At 37.2% G+C, this 24,153-nt stretch overlaps 1 protein-coding gene across 3 annotated transcripts in view; it reads right to left on the bottom strand.

The window, feature by feature from the left end:
* Window positions 1-24,153, bottom strand: part of DYNC2H1 (dynein cytoplasmic 2 heavy chain 1) — a 499,560-nt gene that overhangs the window by 352,479 nt on the left and 122,928 nt on the right. For all 3 annotated transcript variants that reach the window (XM_033947955.1, XM_033947953.1, XM_033947954.1), the window contains exons 27-28: window positions 19,813-19,945; window positions 12,593-12,710 (exon numbers count right to left, since the gene is read on the bottom strand). In XM_033947955.1, the coding sequence (XP_033803846.1) occupies window positions 12,593-12,710; window positions 19,813-19,945 (251 nt within the window). The remainder of the gene's footprint in view (window positions 1-12,592; window positions 12,711-19,812; window positions 19,946-24,153) is intronic.

The following is a 24,153-nucleotide window of genomic DNA, read 5'->3' as shown; positions in this document are numbered from 1 at the left end:
AACTAAATATTGTAAAGATTGATTTATTTGTATAAACTGAGGGAAACATGCACATCCGGGGAGGGGGGAGGAAGATATGTTTTGGCATTTGTTAAGAAATATAGAAGGGTTGATTACAAGTATTTTTATGAGGTGTTTGTAAATTGGAAAGTGGGTAGGAGAAAATAAGTCTTATTTTTATTCTATTAAGTATATTGTGCTGTAATGATAATAATTTATGTAAATGCATCTTCTTTTGTGAATAATTAAAAAAAAAAAAAAAGACAACATAAGAACATAAGAATAGGTCAGGCCAATGGTCCATCAAGCCCAGTAGCCCATTCTCACGGTGGCCAATCCAGGTCACTAATATCTGGCCATAACCCAAGGAGTTTTGAGAGCAGATCAGCAATATTCCAGGGCAAGCAGTGGCTTCCCCCATGTCTTTCTAAATAACAGACTACACTTCTCCCTCCGTATTCGCAGGGGATGCGGGTGGACCATAGGCGCGATTACGGAAAAGCCACAAATAATTTTTTATATATTATTTGTGGTTTTTTGTAACAGCTAGCGTTTTTGCTATTGAAACAGCGAATAACTAGAGACTCTGCAGCTGAAGGTACTTGGTACTTGAGCAGCTCTCTCTCGATCTTGCTGGTTGGGCTGGCTGGGTTTCGTGCAGGCTCTGCTTCCGCTCTGTGTTGCAATGAGAGGGGGCGGGGACCTGTGTGAAGGATGCGTTAGTTTTCAAAGCGCTTGGCACTTGCGTTTCCTGCGCTGTCTTCTTCAGTTCTATGCTGTGAGAGGTGAGAGAGGCTCTCTGATTAAGAAATGGAATTAATCATGATGTAATTTGGGGGTGGCGGAATCATCATTGAAAAAATTGCGAATAAGCGAATCCGCAGATATAGAAACCGCGAATACGGAGGGAGAAGTGTATGGACTTTTCCTCCAGGAACTTGTCCAACCTGCTCTGAAAACCAGCTACACTATCCACTCTTACCACAACCTCTATCAAATGCGTTCCAGAGATTAACTATTCTCTGACTAGAAAAAAATTTCCTCCTATTGGTTTTAAAAGTATTTCCCTGTAACTTCGAGCGTCCCCTAGTCTTTGTAATTTTTGACAGAGTGAAAAATGATCCACTTGTACCCGTTGTACTCCACTCAGGATTTTGTACACTTCAATTATATCTCCCCCTCAGCCGTCTCTTTTCCAAGTTGAAGAGCCCTAACCATTTTAGTCTTTCCTCATACGAGAGGAGTTCCATCCCCTTTATCATCTTGGTCGCTCTTCTTTGAACCTTTTCTAGCACGACTATATCTTTCTTGAGATATGGAGACCAGAATTGAATGCAATACTCCAGATGAGGTTGCACCATAGAGTGATACAGGGGCATTATAACATTCTTAGGCCCTCTTTTACTAAGGTGCACTAACCGATTAGCATGCGATAAATACTAACTCGTGCATGTTAGTCTATGGACGTGTTAGCATTTAGCACGTTAAATCATTTAGCGCACTTTAATAAAAGAGGGGGTTAATCTTGTTAACCATCCCTTTTTTAATAATTCCTAGCATCCTGTTTGCTTTTTTGGCCGCCGCCACACATTGAGCAGAAGATTTCATCGTATTGTCTACGACGATACCCAAATCCTTTTCTTGGGTGCTAATCCCCAAGGTGGACCCTAGCATTACATTACATTACATTAGTGATTTCTATTCTACCTTTACCTTGCGGTTCAAGGCGGAATACATAAGAATTGTTATGATAATAAGAAATACATATTGTTAAGATGTTAAGAAGTACTTAAGGAATATTTAGAATCTTTTCTATTTCCGATAACTGTGATTCAGGTTATTCTTCCCAATGTACATCACTTTGCATTTGTCCACATTAAATTTCATCTGCCATTTGGATGCCCAGTCTTCCAATTTCCTAAGGTCCACCTGAAATCTTTCATAATCCGCATGCGTTTTAACAACTTTGAACAGTTTAGTGTCATCTGCAAATTTAATCATCTCACTCGTCATTCCAATTTCTAGATCATTTATAAATAAGTTAAATAGCACTGGTCCTAGTACAAACCCCTGTGGCACTCCACTATTTACTCTCCTCCATTGAGAAAAATGACCATTTAACCATACTCTCTGTTTTCTATCCGATAACCATTTTGTAATCCACAACTGAACTTTGCCACTTATCCTATGACACTTTAATTTTCTCAGAAGCCTCTAGTGAGGAACTTTATCAAAAGCTTTCTGAAAATCTAGATCAGGGGTGTCAAAGTCCCTCCTTGAGGGCCACAATCCAGTCGGGTTTTCAGGATTTCCCCAATGAATATGCATGAGATCTATTTGCATGCACTGCTTTCATTGTATGCTAATAGATCTCATGCATATTCATTGGGGAAATCCAGAAAACCCGAAATGGATTGCGGCCCTTGGGGAGGGACTTTTGACACCCCTGGTCTAGATACACTATATCAACCGGCTCACCTTAATCCACATGTTTATTCACATCTTTAAAGAAGTCAAGCAAATTTGTGAGGCAAGATCTCCCTCGGCTGAAACCATGCTGACTCCATCTCATTAAATCATGTTTGTCGGGGGCGTGGCTTGGACGCGAATGCTGACGGTCGGGTGAAGGAGAAGCTCCGTACAAACAAGCTTATTTTACAGAATTTACTACAAAAAATGATTTCCCATGATCTTGATGGTGTGATAAATTAAAATCTACCTCCTTAGCTGAGACGGAGAGACGTTTGAAAGATGAAAAATCAAAAGTAAAAGTGCCGTTTTTTATATCCTGAGAAGTGAGATGTAAAAAGCAGGAGATTAACGGAATTTGAAACTGCTGGTGAGCTACCTAACGACAAAGATAAAAATTTCTTCTTTATAAATAATATATGAGGAGGTTGGTGCCTGTCATACTATAGAGATAAGCTGTTTTGAAATAGCTCTCCTCTGCCGGTGATGAACCGAGGTTTGCTGTAAAACCTACTTGGCAACGGTTTTTTTTTTTTAAACTATTTCCTTGCTGCCAATTTCGCAAAAAGAATTGTGAATGACTAATATAAACATAAAATATAATATATAATATAATATAATATCAATCTCCTCTGCTGAAATTGAAAAAGATTCCGATATAAAAGATTGTTGGTTTTTTCTTTCTCTTCAGCGCTTGGGCTGTGAGAAAGATGACAGAATAAAGGATTAATGGTTTTTTTTTACCTGAAAAAAAGTAATATCGAGGTAATTGAGAGGCGCTGGAAACTGATAAAGACATATACTTCAAGAATACTAAAAAATATACTGGACGGAATACTGCTCTCCTCAGTAAGGGCTGCGATTGGGCTTAGAAGAGGAAAGCCAGAAAAAAGGATTACCGATTTTTTCAGCGCTGATGCAAAGTGTCAACAATAAAAAAGTGACTAACGGATTTAGTAAAATAAATCTGTAAAAAGATTGACCAGCAGTATCTAAAAAATCTAAGGAAAAGAAAGGCTGCTAATTTGAGTGTTATTGCCTTCATAGAGGCTGAGATAAGGCTTGAAGGAGGAGAAACAGAGAGAAGGACTACCGACATTTTTTTTTTTTTTTTACTCACAGCAATAGAACTTGAGACAAATAACTGACAGTTGCTCTAAGAATACTGAAATAAAAGTTTTGAGCCTGTTCTAAATATAAGATTGGGACAGATAATTAAGAAAAGAGAAAAGAAGAAAAAAGGAAAAAAGGCTGAAAAGGAAAAAAAAAAAATTTTTTTCTATTTAAAAGATAGAAACAAATCCTGAAAGAAAATTACTCATCATTTTTTATAAATTGAAATAGCAAAATAGTAAAAACATAAATTGAAGACTCAAAAGAAAAGAGACAAGCGACAAAATATTGAAACTTATACCAAGAGACAGTGAAGATAGTCTGAGATAAAGAGAAGAGAAGAATAACAGAAGATGACATCTAAAAAACAAAACAAATGTGATTCAGAAGCAAGTGGTTCCGGTATTGGTAGCAGCAATAAAAGATCAAAACCAGAGCCAAATAACACACCCTCAAAAGTTCCGTTGCCATCGGATGAAAGCCCCGACGTCATGGAAGAGTTGAGACAAATTAAAGAAATAGTATTAGACAGCAATAAAAAACTAAAAAAAGCAATTGAAGATGCTGCAATTCTCACCAAAAGAGTGGATATAGTTGAAAATAGAATAAATGACCTAGAAAACAATACAGAACAACTGAATACAGACATGAGAAAATCTAAAATAATATGGAAAGAAGTTGAAGAAATTAAAAGAGACTTGGAAGACAGCCGAAATCGAGAAAGAAGAAATAATTTAAGGATCATCGGGATTCCGGAAGGGGTAGAAAAAAATGACCCTATAACATTCCTGGAACAATTTCTACCTAAAATACTACCTTTAAAATTCAAAGCTGCATTAGAAATAGAAAGAGCACACAGAATACCAACACAGAATAAAAACCTTCAATCAAGACCAAGAACTTTAATATTTAAACTTTTGAGACACCAACAAGCAGTAGAAATCTGCCAACTCGCAAAAGAAAACAAAAACCTCAAATGTCAGGACGCAAGAATCCACATTGTCCCTGACTTTGCAAAAGAAACTGCATCAAGAAGAAAACAATTCCTAGACATGAGACCCCAACTACGAGCTCTAGGGGCAAGATATGGCCTTCTTTATCCAGCAGTAATGAAAATTACCATAGCCAACAAAACTCAAAACTTTTCAGATCCTACAAAACTTCAGGATTTCCTCGATCAATATGAACAGCCAATGACCTCTTAAACAAGAACTTAATATCGAATACTATATTTGTGTTTATATTTATATTTATATTTAAATTAATAAAACATAAAGATTAAATATAGAATACAAATATAGAGTTCGATACAGAAACAGAACATTCAACACCAACTGAAAAGAATTGGAAGAACATGGAACTATGATTTGAACTGCAGGAACATTTTAAACAACGAAACTGGAAAAAAGTTTGTCACATGTTGTCATATGTAATAATCTCCTTAAAGAATAGGGAAAGAATATAATTCATACATAATATTTAAAAATGAAAACATTTCTTGATACCACTTAGAATTCACTGTTAGTAAACATTTACTTTATTATACAATACAAACCAAAACATAATAATAAACTCAAATAATAAATTATACATTGGGAATATATAATAGAATAAAATAAATTAAAACATCTCTAAAAGGGGAAATAAATTTAAAAAGATAAAATAAATAATAATGGTAGTAAATATAGTTATATATTGTAATAGCTTGTAGGAGTTATATACACCTAACCTCAATATGCGTATCCAAGTGGTCATATTAAAATGGGGAGGGAAGGGAGGGAAGGGAGGGAAGGAAAGGGGGAAAAATAATGGAGAATGGGGTAAAGAAGAAAAAGGAGATATTCTAAAATATTTTAAATACTGGGAAAAAAAAAAAAATTTAAGGAAAATAATTCATATAATTTTAAAGAAAATATATCAAAAATACATAAATGGATCTTAAAATAATATCCTTAAACGTTAATGGTCTAAATCATATGATAAAAAAGAAAAAAGCACTATTATTTTTAAAAAGGCAAGATGCGGATTTATGCTTTATACAAGAGACCCACCTCTCAAATATTGAATCTAGTAAACTACAAGGAGGTTGGGTCAAACATTGTTTTTTCTCACCAGCTACAAAGAAAAAAGCAGGTGTTGCTATTCTGGTAAATAAAAAATGTACTGCTACATTCAAATTAAAGACAGCAGATATTAATGGAAGATGGATAATTGTGGAAATGAATATGGGAAATACTACCATGACGTTGGTTAATATATACGCCCCTAATTCGAACCAAAATGAATTTTTTAAAACTCTTCAACAATTGATTTTACCACTGGCTACTTCAAATCTAATAGTAGCGGGGGATTTCAATGCTGTTATGGATCCTATATTGGATAAAAACCCAAGTAGATATATAAAATCAATGGGCCTAGATAATTTAATACAAACTTGTGATTTAATGGATATTTGGCGTATACTTCATTTTGATGGACGGGAATTTTCATTCTGTTCTCATGTTCACAATTCTTTTTCAAGAATAGATTATATATTTATATCAAAACATCTAGCACATCAAGTAACAAAAGCTGCCATTGATCCAATCATTTTATCTGATCATGGTGGGGTATGGATTGAAATTAAGATCACAGATCAAAATACAAATAGACCAATATGGAAGTTTGATAATGCAATGCTTGCTGATCCAATATTCTGTGAAAATTTTCAAATAAAAATGAAAGAATTCTTTCAAATAAATGATAAAGATGAGATCTCTAGAGAAATATTATGGGATGCATTTAAAGCATCAATAAGAGGACAAATTATTTCTTATTCGGCATATCTTAATAAACAAAATAAAAAACAATATACTAACTTAGAAAAAGAAATAAAAAATTTAGAATTAAAACTTATAGAAAAATGGGATTATTCTACACAACAAGAACTGTTAAAAATTAAAGGTAAATACAATGAAATATCATCAAAAATGATAAGAAAAGATTTATTTTCTCAGCAGGCACTGTATTATGGAAACTCAAATAAGTCGGGAAGAATACTAGCAAATTACCTAAAAGTGAAAAAAAAGAAAACAAAAATAATTGCTATAAAAGATGAAAAAGGTGATACACTAACAAAAATTGAACCAATCTTAAAACAATTCCTAAAATTTTATAAATCTCTTTATTCTTCCGAGACTTATTTAAATAAAGAAAAAGAAGGTTTAGAATTCTTGAAACTATTAAAGGGTCCAAAAATTCCTGAACATATAAAGCGAAGTTTAGAAGAACAAATATCACTAAAAGAATTAGAAACAGCTTTGAAATCCCTTAGAGTTGGATCCGCTCCAGGTGGTGATGGTTACACAGTGGAATTTTATAAAACATTTCAAAATTTTTTATTACCCTATTTATTAAATCTTTTTCAATATCAACTAAATCAAGGTTGTACTAAAGGCACTATGGCAGAATCATTAACAATAGTTTTACCAAAGCCAAATAAAGATCCCACTTTGGTATCAAATTACAGACCAATTTCTTTAATAAATGTAGATGGAAAATTATTAGCAAAAATACTTGCGTTAAGATTGGCTAAAGCTCTTCCCCATATTATAAGTATGTCTCAAACAGGATTTGTTGCTCAAAGACATTCATCTCATAATACTAGATTAGCTTTCCATATGTTATACTTAACAAAGAAAATGAACGAGCCAACTTTTGCTGTTTCTTTAGATGCAGAAAAGGCTTTTGATAGAATAGAATGGACATTTATGTATCAGACATTGGATTGGTTTGGAATAGGTCCTGGATTCACACAAATGATACAAACACTATATAACTCCCCTTCTGCTAGATTATACATTAATAATACGTTTTCAGAAAAATTTAATCTACAAAGAGGAGTTAGACAAGGATGTCCTTTGTCTCCTTTATTGTTTGATATTGTTTTAGAACCCTTAATATTAGCAATCCAACAAGTAAAGGAGATACAAGGTATACCTCATTCAGATAAAGAATATAAAATATCAGCTTATGCTGATGATTTATTATTATATTTGAGGAACCCAAAATCTACCATTCCACATTTACTTGAACTGATTGAAAAATTTGGAAAATTTTCAGGATATAAGATAAACTGGAACAAATCAGAAGTACTTCCATTAAATATACATTGTACAAAAGGTTTATTTAATTCATTCTCTTTTGTTTGGAAAGAGGATGCAATTAAATATCTTGGAATTTGGATTACAAAAAATTTAGATGACACAATGAAAATTAATGAAAAAAATTTATTACAAAAAGTAACAGAGATGTGTGAGCAATGGAACCCTTTACACTTATCTTGGTGGGGAAGAATACAAACTGTTAAAATGATGATATTACCTGTAGTCTGTTACCAAATGGGAATGATACCAGTTTTCTTCCAAAATTCTTTTTATAAAAAATTAAATAAAATATTGACAAAGTTTATTTGGCTTGGGAAAAATCCCAGAATTGCTTTAGTGTCATTACAAAGATCAATTGCGGAGGGAGGGGTAAATTTTCCCAACTTTTATAGGTATCATCAAGCCTATATCTTACGTCATGGTATGTATTGGATCCTCCCAGAGCCCACTATAAATATTCCAGATTGGTTTTGGCTAGAATGGAGACTTATGTTTCCATTACGTCTTAGTCATGTAGTTAGTATCACGATGCCAAGGCTATACAAAGAACATAAAATATTCATGGATACATGGAAAACTTTAAGATACATAAGTAATCTAACTCCTATTCCAATTAGTAAATCAACAACTCAAACAATTTGGTTAAACCCCAAGATCAAAATAGGCGGTTTCAAAATAATCTGGAAAAACTGGATGACAGCAGGTATTCGTATTTTAGACGACATAATAAAAAATGGTAAAATGCTGGAATTTTCACAATTGCAACATAAATTTGATCTTAATAAAACACAATATTTTAGATGGTTGCAATTGAAGCAATCCATTCAGGTAGGGTTCCCTGAATGGAAAAATCTTACTAATTATCACAGCTTGGAATTCTTGTGTTTCCAGATAAACTCAATAGGACATGAAGCTGCACAGTGGTATAAATTAATATCCGGATATATAAATAAAAAACCAAAAAATGGTCTTAGAGACATTTGGAGCATTGAGATAAAGCATCAAATTAGTGCATCTCAATGGCCACGACTTTGGTCTTGGAGGTTAAAATGTACGGTATCAGCATCTATGAGACAAACTTGGTTTTTTCTTTTACATAGAGCTTTATGGACCCCTACACGTTTACATAGAATTGATAGCTCTAAATCTAATAGATGCTGGCACTGTCATGTTGAAATTGGGACATTAGACCATCTTTTATTCTTCTGTCCATTCATTTTAACATTCTGGAAATCAATTTGGCCTCAAATTAATAGGATGTTAGAAAACCCAGTAGCCTTGACATATGATACTATATTATTTGGAACAACAATGAGAACAAAAAGTCAAGTATCATCAAGTAATAACAAACTTTTATTTATTTTAACTGGAATAGCAATACAACAAATCACATTTAATTGGAAAAGACATGACAGGTTAAATTACACTTTCTGGTGGAATTCTGTTTGTCACATATATAAAATGGAGCTTACCATAGCAACACAAAAAGGATATATTAATAAATTTCAAAAGATATGGAGACCATTAACAGATTTTTGTAATGAATGATTAACTTTTCCCAAGATAGAAATTTGATTAGAGGGGAATGGGGTGGGATTTTATTTTTGGTTTTTACACACCATATCAATGTTGAATGAATTTACAATAAAGTTGTTTTTAAATATTATTGATTGAATGGGAGGGAGGGAGGGGGGATTAACACATTCAAAAGAAATTATATAAATTTAGATCTACTGCATAATATTATAAATTTTGTATAAAATTAATTTTCTAAAAAATGTTAAACTTGATAATAATAAGTGTGTTTATCAAGTGTATATGTTTAAGTTTCTAATAAGTATATTTGAAACACTTGTTGTAACAAAAGAAAATGAATAAAGATTATAAAATAAAATAAATAAAATCATGTTTGTCTAAGTGTTTCACAATTTTATTTTTTATAATTGTTTCTACCATTTTGCCTGGCACTGAAGTGAGGCTTGCCGGTCTGTAATTTCCTGGATCTCCCCTGAAGCCCTTTTTAAAAATTGGCTTAACATTAGCCACCCTCCAATCTAACAGCAGGTCAACAATTTCATGTTTCAGTTCTTTTAGTACCCAGGAATGTATACCATCCGGTCCAGGCGATTTATCACTTTTTAACTTGTCGATTTGGCTTAGTACATCTTCCAGATTCACCGAGATTTCTTTCAGTTCCTCCGCACCATCATCCTTAAAAACCATTTCGGTTCAGGTTGATCTCTTACATCTTCTTCCGTAAAGACCGAAGCAAAGAATTCATTCAGTTTTTCTGCTATGGCCTTATCCTCCCTGAGCGCCCCTCTTGCTCCTTGATCATCCAACGGTCCCACAGATTCCCTCACAGGTTTTCTGCTTCTGATGTACCTAAAAAAATTATTATGAGTTTCTGCCTCTTTTGCAAGTTTCTCTTCATATTCTTTCTTAGCTGTCTTTATCAATGTTTTGCATCTAACTTGCCAGTGCTTGTGTTTCTTCTTATTTTCTTCATTCGGATTCTTTTTCCATTCTTTAAAACAGGGGTGTCCAACCTGCGGCCCAAGGGTCGCATGCGGCCCCGGGAAGTATTTTGTGTGGCCCTGGTGGAGGGTGATGCAGTGTATTCCTCTGCTGCCCTCGGGTGTTTACCGTCTTGCCGGCTCCCTCCTCTGTCTTGCTGCAGCGTTTGTGCGGCCCCAGAAACATTTTTTTTCAGCCAATGCGACCCAGGGAAGCCAAAAGATTGGACACCCCTGCTTTAAAGGATGTTTTTTTGGCTCTAATAGCCTCTTTCACTTCACCTTTTAACCACATTGACTCTCGTTTCCTCTTCTTTCCACCTTTGATGATATGTGGAATATATCTGTTCTGGGCTTCTACGATGGTATTTTTAAATAACATCCATGGCTGGTTTACAGTCCTAACCTTTGCAACTGATCCTTTTAGCTTCTTTTTAACCATTTTTCTCATTTTATCATAGTCGCCCTTTTGAAAATTAAACGCCCTTCAGTAGATTTCTTTTGCGACATTACTCCTGGTATCAGCTCAAATTTGATTACATTATGATCACTGTTTCCCAGTGGACCCAAGACAGTTAATTCTTGTACTATGTCTTGCATTCCACTAACGCCCAAATCTAAAATAGCACCTCCTCTTGTCGGTTCCCGGACAACCCTACAGTTCAGCATACCATTCCTATTGCACTGGAAACAGTGATTAGAAAAAAGAATATGAGAGGGGAGAGCTGCGACCTTATAGGAGCAGCTAAAAAAAAATCTGACAGGCAAGGGGAGGAGCCTCACTCAAAAGGCGAGAGTCCCTGCACATGCCCATTAAGCCAAAAGCTTACCATAGCTAAGGAAGAGCACTGACACACAAGATCAGTCTATGGACTATACCAACAAGTGTGACTGCATATCCCTTGCTTGTCCCCGGAGAAAACCCTTGTTACAGAGCAAGCAACTGCTTAGTAAGGCATCATCAGGCTCTAATTCAGATCTGTCAATTTTTTTTCCCCTAAATAACATTATCTGTATAGTCTAAATGCAGTAATTTCCTCAAAACCAGAGCAGAAGTTGGCTGTCTTTCTAACCTACTGCTGTAGTTTAATTCACCACAGTATTAGAGGACTGCAAGTGCTAGTTTAGGGATTTCACTGGTTTATGAACTTTTGTTGTTATTCTGATTTTTTGAGAGCTTGGAGGTTAATATAAGTAAATAACCAGATTGTAGGTACAAGTACAATTTAGGTTTAACAGGGTGATTTGCAGCCTGTCTTGAGTTTAATTTTATCTCTGGCAATTGCATTACCAAGATGGCTAGAGTGTAAACTGAAAGATCCAAGATGAAAATTTAGTTGTTTTTTTGTTTGTTTGTTTTAAATAATCTTTATTCATTTTTACATCTTACAATAAGTGTATTAATAAATTGACAATTGAAATTAAGTACATCACTTGAATTTATTTCATATTTAGCAGTAATGCATAAAATTTAACCCCTTCCCTCCCACCCTTACCATAACATATGTAATATTTTTTTAAAAACATAAACAATAAGTGAAATACAGAGCAAATTAATCATTTTACAATATAGACATCACTTAAAATTTTCAAAAATTCATACTTATTAATACCCTCCCCTCACCCACCAAAACTTTTCCAACCATTTTCCAACCATATTTACCTTCCATCCCTCTCCCCCCCCCCCCCCCCCCCGGATGTGCATATTTAGTTTATTTAGTTGTTTTCACAGATGGTTTGTGCAATATGATTTTATTTATCACTGTGACAAAAGGACTGCAAAGGCAACACAATTAGACCTTAATATTCAATGGTAAAAGAAATATTCATACATAGGTAGGAGGTAGATAGGAGACATTCTCAACCAAAGAACTACCTAATTTTAGCCTTTTTTTTTTAAATACCTAATTTATAAATTAAGGGACTGATTCTATAAATGGTGCCTAAATTGGTTGGCGTCTAGAAAAATGGTAAGGCCACATCAATCACGTTTAGACACCGCTTACAGAATTGTGATTGGCAGCGTTTATGTTAAAACCTAGGCATCTAAAATGTAGGCCAGGGTTTCAAAGGCCTACATTTTAGGCTTCTAAGCTTTTGAAGAATCACGCTTAGGAGCACCTAATTCACGCTCCGCCCATATAAACACCCACTTAAGTATCTATCTGTTATAGAATCAGATAGGTGCCAATTGCCTAAGTAATTTTTTTTTTTTTTACAAATTATTGAGGCTATTAAGGGAATTTTGCCATTAACTTAGGCCCCTAAACTATTAGGCATCTCCATATCATTAACAACCAATGACATTTCAAAAATGATGTGGTATACTGCTTGTAAAAAATTTCCTACCAGCAAAAAGTTTTTTAAGGTGAGACTGAATAACTGTAGGATTAGTAGACTGGCCCAAAATTTCCAGTAGATCATCATCTCCAATGAAATAGAATCTGGGGAATGCTGAACGTTTTTCCTGTTAAAACATATGTTTATAATTTTTATTTATTTATTTAAAACATTTATATCCTGCATTTTGCAAAATCTGGAGAAACTAGGTTTTTATCTGCTAATTTTCTTTCTTTTAGTCCCTTCAAACTGGCACAGAATGGATGAGTTTATGCTCCTCTGCCAACAGGTGGAGACTGAGACATGACTTTTGGCAGTAGTGCAAGTGGGCTGTATAGTCCCTTATACAATCAGTCTGATGAACAGCCAAGCAGAAACTAACTAGGCTGAACAAAACACCAACATACCAACTCCATACTCATATGGAGAAGACAAAGTAAGTGTCTGAATCGGACCTGGAAACACTTGGATACCGATTAGAACAAAAAACTTCAAAAACGTCCCCATGGTTTGCCAGCTAACCAGCTGAACCAAATGCCGCAGCTCTTATTATACTTCCCAACCACCAATACAAAACCTAAATGTACTCTGCACGAAAAACACCAAATAACATGACAGGGCAGGGTCTATGCCAGTCTGGAGAGACTAAAAGAAAGAAAATTAGCAGGTAAGAACCTAATTTCTCGTTCATTAGCATCCCTTCAGACCGGCACAGAACATATGAGTCATATCAAAGCAGTACCCATCATGGTACCCCCAAAGGGCTGCCACAAGAACACGCTCTCCAAACACCGCGCCCTGATGCACCTGAACGTCCACCCAGTAGTGATGAACAAAGGAATGGAGAGAAGACCAAACTGCCACTTTATAGATATCCACCGGAAGCACCAGCGAGTTCTCAGCCCAAGAGTCCGCCTGACCCCGAGTAAAATGAGCTTTGAGAAAATCCGGAACAGGTTTCTTTTGGAGAAGGTACGCCGAAGCGATATCTTCCTTGATTCAGTGCGCAATCCCACTTATGAGGACCCGCCAACTGAATAAAAAGACGATTCGACCGTCAGAACTCCTGGGTCTGCTGAACATACACACAAAGGACTCTACAGACATCTAATTTATGCAACTGTCTCTGCTCCAAAGAGCCCTCCCGACTACCCAAAACCAGAAGGACAACGGACTGCTTAACATTAAAAGGCAAACCACCTTTGGAATAAAGGAGGGAACCAGCCACAACACGACCCGCTCTCTGGAGAACTCCAAGAAGGGAGCCCTAAACGAAAAGGTCTGTAAGTTCAGCAATGCGTCTCGGAAAAATAATGGTAAACAGGAACACCACCTTAAGAGTGAGATCCTTCAACATGTAGGAGCCGAGAGACTCAAAAGGAGGATGAACCAGCATGGAAAGAACCAGATTGAGATCCCAGACTGAAACCAAAGGAGGAACTGATGGACAGAGCAATTTTGCCACTCTCAAGAAGCAAGCCACATCAGGAAAAGAGGCCAAACGCCAACCATGGAAGCACACCATGAAAGGAAGCCAAAGCTGCAATCTGTACCCTGAGGAAGGAACATGCCAGGCCCAGCTCCTGTTCATCCTGCATAAACTCCAAGATGTGAGGCAAGGACGTGCAAAGGGGAACCAAGTCATGTGTGGAACACCACACCTCAAAAAGATGCTAAATGTGCACAAAGACCCAAGAGGTGGAAAGAGATCACCTTATCTGAATAACTTTTTTTATTTAGACGTTCCCTTTCAAGAGCCAAGCCGTCTGTAAGATAAAAGGGGCCCAGATCAAACATGAGAATGGGACCCCGAGTCAGAAGGTCAGGCAAGAAAGGCAGCAGAAGAGGATCTGCTATGAGAAACCAAACCAGATCTGTATACCAGGGGTGTCTGGGACAGTCCGGAGCCACCAGAATCAAGTGGCTTGTGTGCTGAGCAATGCGAGCAAGCATTCTGCCCACCAGAGGCCATGGAGGAAAAACATTCAGCAAGCCGACTGTCAGCCAAGGCTGCATCAGAGCATCCAGCCTCTCGGCATGGGAATCCCTGCGCCGACTTTGGTGTTCACACCCATGTCCATGAGGTCCATGACAAGCCGGACCCAGGAATGAACAATCAACTCGAAAGCCTCCATCCTGACACACCACTTGCTGGGATCCAGCACATGATGACTGAGGAAGTCCGCCTGGACATTGTCCACTCCTGTTATGTGGGAGGCTGAGATGTCCAGAAGATGAGCTTCTGACCATTCCATGAGAAGAGTTGCCTTCTGCGCTACCAAATGACTCTTGGTTACCCCATGACGAATGACATAAGCCACTGCTTTGGTATTGTCCAAGAGAACCTGAACTAACTTGTCCTCCAGCAATGGCTGGAAAATCAACAACACCAACCGAATGGCTCTGGTTTCAAGAATATTGATGGACCAAGAAGCCTCCACCGGCAACCAACTGTTCTGAGCCGAGCAACCAAGACATTGAGTGCCCCAACTGAGGAGACTGGCGTCCATAAGAAACACTATCCACTGAGGATGATCCAGACTCACTCCCTGAACCAGATTGGAAGACTGTAGCCACCAGCTCAGGCTGTGACGAACCAACCCCCGAAGAGGGACAGGAGAGTCCAGATCATGAATCTGTGGCAACCACTGCTGAAGAAGTGCATACTGAAGAGCCAGAGCCCACCTGACTACCTCCAGAAAGGCCACCATCGACCCCAAGACCTGCAGAAAATCACCCAAAGGCAGCAACAATCCATGAGGGAGCGAACCTGCGACTGCAATTTCAGCACCCGGGCCACAAGAAGGAAGACTCTTCCCAAGCCTATGTCAAAGAAAACTCCGAGATACTCGAAATGCTGATACGGAGTCAACCAGCTTTTGGACAGGTTGACCACCCAACCCAACGACTGCAGAAACTCCACTATTAGAGTCTTGACCTAGGAGCTCTCCTGAAACAACTTTGCTTCAATCAACCAATCATATAGATAGGGATGAACCAAAATTCCCTCCTTGTGCAAGGCCGCCACCACCACTACAATAATCTTGGTGAAAGTCCGTAGCGCCATGGCCAGACCAAAAGGAAACACACAATAGTGATAGTGCTTTCTCAAAATCACAAAGCGAAGGAATCATTGATGGGAGGCCCAAATGAGAACATGCAGATAGGCCTCTGTCAGGTCAAGAGAAGTCAGAAATTCCCCAGGCTGGACCGTAAGAATTATGGATGTCAGAGTTTCCATACAAAAAGATAAAACCCGGAGTGCCCTGTTGACACCTTTCAGATTCAAAATGGGCCAAAAAGACCCCGCTTTCTTGTGCACCACGAAGTAAATGGAGAACCTGCTGGTGCAAATTTCCTGAGGAGGCACTGGGACCATCGCTTTGAGGTCTAGCAACCTGAACAAACTGCCTGACAAGTAGAAGAGAGGAAACGATCTTGGAAAGGACAGGAAAACTCTAGATCAAAGCCATCCCCAATCATTTCTAGGACCCACTGATCCGTTGTGATCTCAGCCACCCCCGGTAAAACTCCTGCAATCGGGCTCCCACTGAAACTGGGGGAAGAACCCACAACGAGTCATTGGGTCAGATGAGTGGAGAAGGAGCCACCGGCAGAGTCCCAAGCCCCTGACATGTTCCCCAAAAGGACTGCATGCGCTGAAAGAAGCAACCTCTGGAGGGAAAAAGGACCAAGCCCCGGCCAGGGCGGTATCACGCAAATGCCAATGGGCGATGCCACCCTGGGGTGCCTGGCGAGGTTGGTCCTCCGGAAGCCGAGGCACTTAAGAGTCACTCAAGACCTGAACCAGCTTATCCAATTCCTCCCCATAAAGGAAAGAACCTCGAAATGGGAATTTACTGAGCTTAGACTTATGAGGCCGCATCTGCTGACCAACCACGAAGCCACAGGGTACGGCGAGTCACTACGCCAAGGGCCATGGACTTGGCCAATGCCCTCAACAGATCATACATGGCATCAGAGAGATAAGACGTGCCATGCTCAATCTTAGCCACCTCATGATCCACTAAGGATCAGTCAGCCGACTCCCGATCAAGGAACCACTCAGACCACCAGAAACAAGCCCAAGCCACCAAACTAACACAAATTGCCGCCTGGACAGCCAAGGCAACCACATCAAAACTCTGTTTAAGGAGAGCCTCCATTTTACGGTCCTGAAGGTCTCTCAGGGAGGAACCGTCCTCAACTGGCACGGTGCGTCGACGTGCGATAGTCGAGACCACTGCATCAATCACAGGAGACTTAAACATATCCCTATCCTCATCAGGAATGGGATAAAATCTAGCTATGGACCGTGCAAAACGAAAAGGCGAGTCCAACATCTTCCACTGTGCACCACATCCCGAATATCCTGATGCATTGGGAAAGAGCGGGATGCTGACCGGATCCCCGGAAGCAGAGGGTCCACAAAATCAAAGACACCTGGAGAATAAGTTCCTGCAGCTCTTTCTACTGAAACATGTGCACAACTGACGCATCCTCACCAACCCGCATCTCCAAAACCTCTCCACAGCACCTGACCCCCCCAGAGGATCTTGGGAGTCCACCCCAAGGTCCAAAGGCCTCATCCCAAGACACCCGCGGCCTTTTGGACAATGGCTGGGGAAAATGGATGGAGGCAAAAGCCATAGGAGACAGAATGGGGATGGCCGTGGAAGGCAAAGATCCTCCAGAAGACCCAGAGATCCCCCAAAGAAGCAGGATCCCCAGCCACCCGCAAATAAGCCTTGTATATGGCTAAAACAAAATCAGGGCAGAAAATCTCTGGCAGTACCACAGAATTCACTGCAGGTGCAGAAGAAATAGACAGGACTTGTTCCTGTCTTTCTAAAATTGGAGGAAGGTCACCTGAGGCCATGGGCAAAATGGTGGTGCTTCCCGCCAAAACTGAAAGAAGGCCCGCCAAAAAAAGGCTCCCAAGCGCAGAAGCAGCAACAAGGCCTGAGTAGAACCCACAGCTAAATCAGAAACACAAGCAGCAGCAGCCACTGTAGCAGAAAGGGAAGCCTTATCTCCCTGACTGTCGGTGGTTGAGGAAACCCTGGCATGGGCAGCAGGGGAAACAAGGGCTTCTCCAGCGCTCCCCGCCAACAAACGGTACATGCACAAAGGGGAACCCTGCTTGCCAGCACCTAAAACTGATGCCGGTTTCCCCTTGAAGCAGCCAGAACACTTCACGCGCACATCGGCTGCAACTGCTCAGTGAGCACATAAAATGCTTTTTAAAAGTGCTGATAATGTACGCACAAATTGCCAGATATAAACAGCTGCCTCAGGCCTTTTTATTGTATCTTTTCTGTTTTACTCTTTTTTTTCCTATCTCACAACCCACAGCTACAAGAATTAATACAGCAGACCCCATAGGCTGTAGTCTGTGCCTGAAGGTTGGCCAGGCGTATATTTGAAGCTCTTCTAAAGAAATAAAAATGGTGGATGTGGGGGATATGGTGAAAGGGACTCAACCCTTTTGAGTGCGACAACCCCAAGGTCAGTAGGACCCTCAAGAGGATCCCCCAAGCTCTGTCCAGACAGCAAAAAGGCACAAGAGAAAGGTCACTAACCAGACCCAAAAGGCTCTAACTAACCAAAGGAAAGATTGCACAGGTTTATCACCTCCACCTTCTGGAGACTGAGAACAGATTGATTGAAGATGGGGCTGCACAGCCTACTTGTACTACTGTCAAAAGTCACTATGTCTCAGTCTCCACCTGCTGATAGAAGAACATAAACCCATCTATTTTGTACCAGTCTGGAAGAACGCTAAAGAAATGTGGGTCACAAAAAAGACATGCATAGTAAATTAAAACAAAACACATAGTACTACAGATTCCTACAACAAATACACTCATCTATTATGCAAAAAAGGAAGGAAAGGCCCCTTGAAACAAATGTGCCTTCAACAACCTGCAAAACTTTACAAGTGGAGATACTGATGGGTTGGATTTTGATATTGATTAAAAGAAAAATACCAAGCATATATATTGTTTTTAATCATTTTTTTTTCTTTCTTTCTTTTACTATTGATACTGTAGTTCTATCTTTTAATTATTTTTACATATAGCGATTTTATGTAAACCGCATAGATGTTTTCCGATTGTGGTATATCAAATGTATAATAAACTTGGAAACGTGTCGAACCAACTCAGGCAAATCATTCCACAACTGTGATCCTGTCAACAAAAATAGCCACAACTTTGTAGATTACTGTTGTACCTGATGAATCGAAGGTACAACAGCTGCTTATCTTTTGAACATAAATTCCTTACAGGCATGTAAGGGACCAAAAAATTGGACAACCAAGGGGGCAAATTGCAATGTACTGCCCTATATGCCAATACCAACAGTTTAAACTGAATCCTCCATAACACTGGAAGCCAATGCAGCTCTACCAGCAAAAGGGAAATGTGGGCTGTTTGCGGTAGGCCCCCAATAGCCCGTGCTACAGAGTTCTGGGCCACTTACAGTGCCTTGAAAACAAATCATTGCAATAGTCCAAATGTGGCAACACAAAGTATTGCATCACCTGTCAAAACTTTGACTCAGACTACAAACCATGCAGCCTCACCACTTGTCTCATCGTTAAAAAACACTGCTTTCACGGCAGATTCAATTTGATGGTAAAATGACAAAGACTTTTGACCAATGATTAAATAGGTATCTGCACTCCATTGTATATAATGTTGGAGCACCCAGCATATTGGAGGTAGAGAGCCAAAGGTTTTTTGTTTTTGCAACATTGAGATGTAAACAATTTGCAGTCATCCATACATCAATAGCAAACAAATATGATGTTAAAAGCCGAAACCCTTCTTCATAGACCTCAGAGAATGCAAAAACAAATTGCACATCATCCGCATACAACATATATCCAACCCTTAACTCAGCTAACAGACCACCAACAGGAGCAAAAATAGGAGGTTAAATGCATTGCAATGAAAAACCCTACGACATTCCCAACTGCAATGAACTTTGACTTAGTAGTCCCCATCCAATACACAAAAACTATTTGCAAAAAATGACCGAAACCAGTTCAACACCAAGGTGGAAATACCAAAAGAACGCAATGACCTAACAATACTGCATGATTAACAGTATCAAACACAGATATTTGAACATTCTAATTCCTAGGCGGTTTACAATATATCCATGTACATAATACTTAAAAACAGTACAAAAGAGAGATTAAACATCAGAATTAAATAACATACCTCCAGAAACTCATTAAGAGATTTCTGACATCTCTGAAGCTGATCGAGTATAGTAATCAAAGCACTCCTTATTCCTATCCGAGTAGTTAGTGATGTTACTCTGTTGTCCCTCTTAATATCAGACATTATTGATCTTTCAAAAAGGAAAATATTAATCAGCAACAGAAGTTATAAATGCATCATTTAAATACAAAATAAAAACAAACTTTCAGTATTAAATCAGTATACTGTATTACCAAGGAGTAGCAGGTCCTGGTGCCATCGACAAGAACTAATTTCAGTGTTTATAAACCTTTCTGGATTTTGTTTTGACAATTATAAAGCTTCTTCCACCCAAATTCCAACATATATTATGATTATAGTATATTGGCAACATGAAAAAAGCAATAGTCACATGTAGAATACATCCACAGTAGTTTTTATAGCCTAAATACTGTATGATAGTCTTTCTAATGTAATAGGGCTGCATATTTAACCCCCCCCTCCCCATTAACAAAAATGTAGCACAGTTTTTAGCACCAGCCGCAGTGGTAACAGCTCCAACGCACATAGGAATTCTATGAGCGTCGGAGCTAATACCACCACGGCTGGCGGTAAAAATCACGCTACGGTTTTGTAAAAGGGAGGGGTAATGCATTGGAGAAGAGTGGATGTGGTCCCTATTCACAAAAGTGGTCACAGAGATGAAGCGGAAAACTACAGGCTAGTAAGCCTCACTTCTGTTGTTGGAAAAATAATGGAAGCCTTCCTGAAAGAAAGGATAGTGAAATTCCTAGAATCAAATGGATTACAGGATCTGAGGCAACATGGTTTTACTAAAGGTAAATCGTGCCAAACAAATCTGATTGAACTTTTTCATTGGTTGACCAGAGAATTGGATCAAGGGCATACGTTAGATGTAATTTATTTTTATTTTTTTATAATTCTTTATTCATTTTTAAAACTTTCATCAAGTGTACAACAATCATAATAAACACAATTAATCAGAGCACTTGCATATCTTATCATTATAATCTAAAAATACAAATGTAACCCTCTCCCCACCCTCCCTCAAAGCCCTTCATTCATAATAAGAACCTATATTTGTATCCCTCCCCCCTCCCAATACTATATGGTGTATAACTAATAGAAAAATGGCATTTAATCATGACAAAAAGACGTTAATGGCTCCCAAATTTTAATAAAATTATTATAATTTCCATTTTGTATCGCTATTGATCTTTCCATTCTATATATGTGACATAATGAATTCCACCAAAAATTAAAAGATGTAATTTACTTAGATTTCTTTTTTTTTTCCCATTATATTTTTATTTTCAAATTTTACATAAAGTGTACATAATAATAAAATACAATTGATAAATGCATGGTATCACTTTTATATCTAACACAATGTATATCTAAATTTGATTTTCCCCCTCACCCTCCCCCCACCCTTTTATTGCTTTAATATAATATTTTTAATTTTCAAATTTTATAAAAAGTATACAACATATTAGAATACAATTGATAAATATTCAATAACATGTTTATATCTAATACAATATGTTCTAGATAATTTTATCCCTTTTCCCTCCCCCCACCCTTCTATTACTTTTTATTCATATGTTACATTTTGTATCATATATTATAAAATATTATGTATAAATTATTTTCCTTACCCCCCCCTATATGTGTGTCATAAAAAAAGATCTCTAAAAGAAGAAAAGAAGAAAATATTCTATTATTTATTCATTACAGTATTTTGTCAATGGCCCCCATATTTTTATAAATTTTGTATATGTCCCCCTTTGTATTGCTATTGTTCTTTCCATTTTAAAAATATGACATATTGTGTTCCACCAAAATGTATAATTTAGGTTGTTGTAATTTTTCCAGTTGTTAGTTATATGTTGAATGGCAACCCCTGTCATAATTAATAAAAGCTTATTATTTTCTGGTGAAATTTGACTTTTTTTTCTCATCATCATTCCAAATAAAATTGTATCATATGATATTGCAATATGATTTTCCATTAATTTGTTAATTTGTGGCCAAATTGAATTCCAAAAAGTTTTAATATAGGGACAATGATATAATAAATGATCTAATGTCCCTGGTTTTAGATTACAGTGCCAGCATTTATTTGACTTAGAACTATCTAATTTTTGCAAACGTGTAGGGGTCCAAAAAGCTCTATGCAATAAAAAGAACCAAGTCTGCCTCATAGATGCTGATACTGTACATCCCATTCTCCAAGACCAAATTAGTGGCCATTGAGATGCATTAATCTGATGTCCAATCTCAATGCTCCAAATGTCTCTTAGACCATTTTTTGGTTTTTTATTCAAATATCCAGATATTAATTTATACCACAATGCGGCTTGATGTCCTAGGAAGTCTGCTTTAAAGCATAAGAACTTTAAACTATATTGACTGTTCAATGTTTTCCATTCAGGGAACCCTACCTGAATGGCCTGCTTCAATTGCAACCATTTAAAACTTTGTGTTTTATTAAGACCAAATCTATGTTGCAATTGTGAAAAATCCAGCAGTTTACCTTCTGAAATAACATCGTCCAAAGATCTAATGCCTGCAATAATCCAGTTCTTCCAAAGGATTTGAGCTCCGCCAATTTTGATCTTGGAGTTTATCCATATAGATTGATTAGTTGATTTGTATATTGGGATAGGTGTTAATTTATCTATAAATCTCAAAGTTTTCCAAGTATCCATTATTATTTTATTTTCTCTGTATCTTCTGGGTATATTGATACTTGGTAGATGAACTAAATTTAGGGGAAACATAAGGCGCCATTCCAAATATAACCAATCTGGTGCGTTATCTATAAGTTCTGGGAGGATCCAATACATACCCTGACGTAGAATATAGGCTTGATGGTACCTATAAAAATTTGGAAAATTTACCCCTCCTTCCTTAATTGATTTTTGTAAAGTTACTAGAGCTATTCTAGGTGTTTTACCAAGCCAAAGAAATTTTGTTAAAATACTATTAAGTTTTTTATAAAAGGACCCCTGAAAATAAGTGGGTATCATACTCATTTGGTAGCAAACTACAGGCAACATCATCATTTTAATAGTTTGAACTCTTCCCCACCAAGAAATATGTAATGGGTTCCATTGTTCACATAACTCCGTAACTTTTTTTAATACATATTTTTCATTCTCTTTTATAGTATCTTCGATTGTATTTTTAACTTGAATGCCAAGATATTTAAATCCTTCTTCTTTCCATATAAATGGAAAAGTATCAATTAATCCTTTTACACAGTGAACATTCAAGGGTATAATTTCAGATTTATTCCAGTTAATTTTATAACCTGAAAATTTACCAAACTTATCAATTAATTCCAATAAAGAAGATAAGGTTGATTCTGGATTTCTCAAATAAAGCAAAATATCATCAGCATAAGCCGAAATTTTATATTCCATATCTGAATATGGAATACCTTGTATCTCCTTTGTTTGCTTTATTGATAATATTAAGGGTTCTAATACAACATCAAATAACAAAGGAGATAAAGGACAGCCTTGTCTAACTCCCCTTTGCAATTGAAAACCATCAGATATTTTATTATTAATATTTAGTCTTGCAATTGGGAAGCTATACAATGTTTTTACCATTTGTATAAATCCAGAACCTATACCAAACCATTCTAAAGCCTGATACATAAAATTCCATTCTACCCTATCAAATGCTTTTTCAGCATCTAATGAAACTGTAAAAGCTGGTTCATCCATTTTTTTTGACAAGTTTAACATGTGAAACAATAATCTAGAGTTATTAGAGGAATGTCTTTTAGCAACGAAACCCATTTGATGCATATCTATAATATGTGGGAGAGCTTTGGCTAACCTTAAAGCCAAAATTTTCGCCAAAATTTTATTATCAACATTTATCAAAGATATCGGCCTGTAGTTCGAAACCAAAGTAGGATCTTTATTTGGCTTAGGCAAAACTATTATTATTGATTCAGCCATAGTACCTTTAATATTACCTTTTATAAGTTGTGTCTGATATAAATTTAGTAAATATGGGGAAAGGATATTTTGGAATGTTTTATAAAATTCTACTGTATAACCATCACCACCTGGAGCGGATCCAACTCTAAGAGATCTCAATGCTGTTTCTAATTCTTTTAATGATATAGGTTCATCTAAACTCCGTTTTATATGATCAGGAACCTTAGGTCCATTAATTAAATCTAAAAAATTTTTCCCATCTTTTTGTCTCTCCAAATAATGCTCGGAAGAATACAGGTCCTTATAAAATTTTAAAAATTGTTTTAGTATTATATTTGTTTGATTTGTTATTATACCATTATCATCTTTTATTCCATTA

Source organism: Geotrypetes seraphini, chromosome 6 (assembly GCF_902459505.1).
Source record: "Geotrypetes seraphini chromosome 6, aGeoSer1.1, whole genome shotgun sequence".
Lineage (NCBI taxonomy): Eukaryota > Metazoa > Chordata > Amphibia > Gymnophiona > Dermophiidae > Geotrypetes > Geotrypetes seraphini.
Note: the sequence above shows the minus strand (reverse complement) of the source record. Positions and strands in the feature narration are given on the sequence as shown.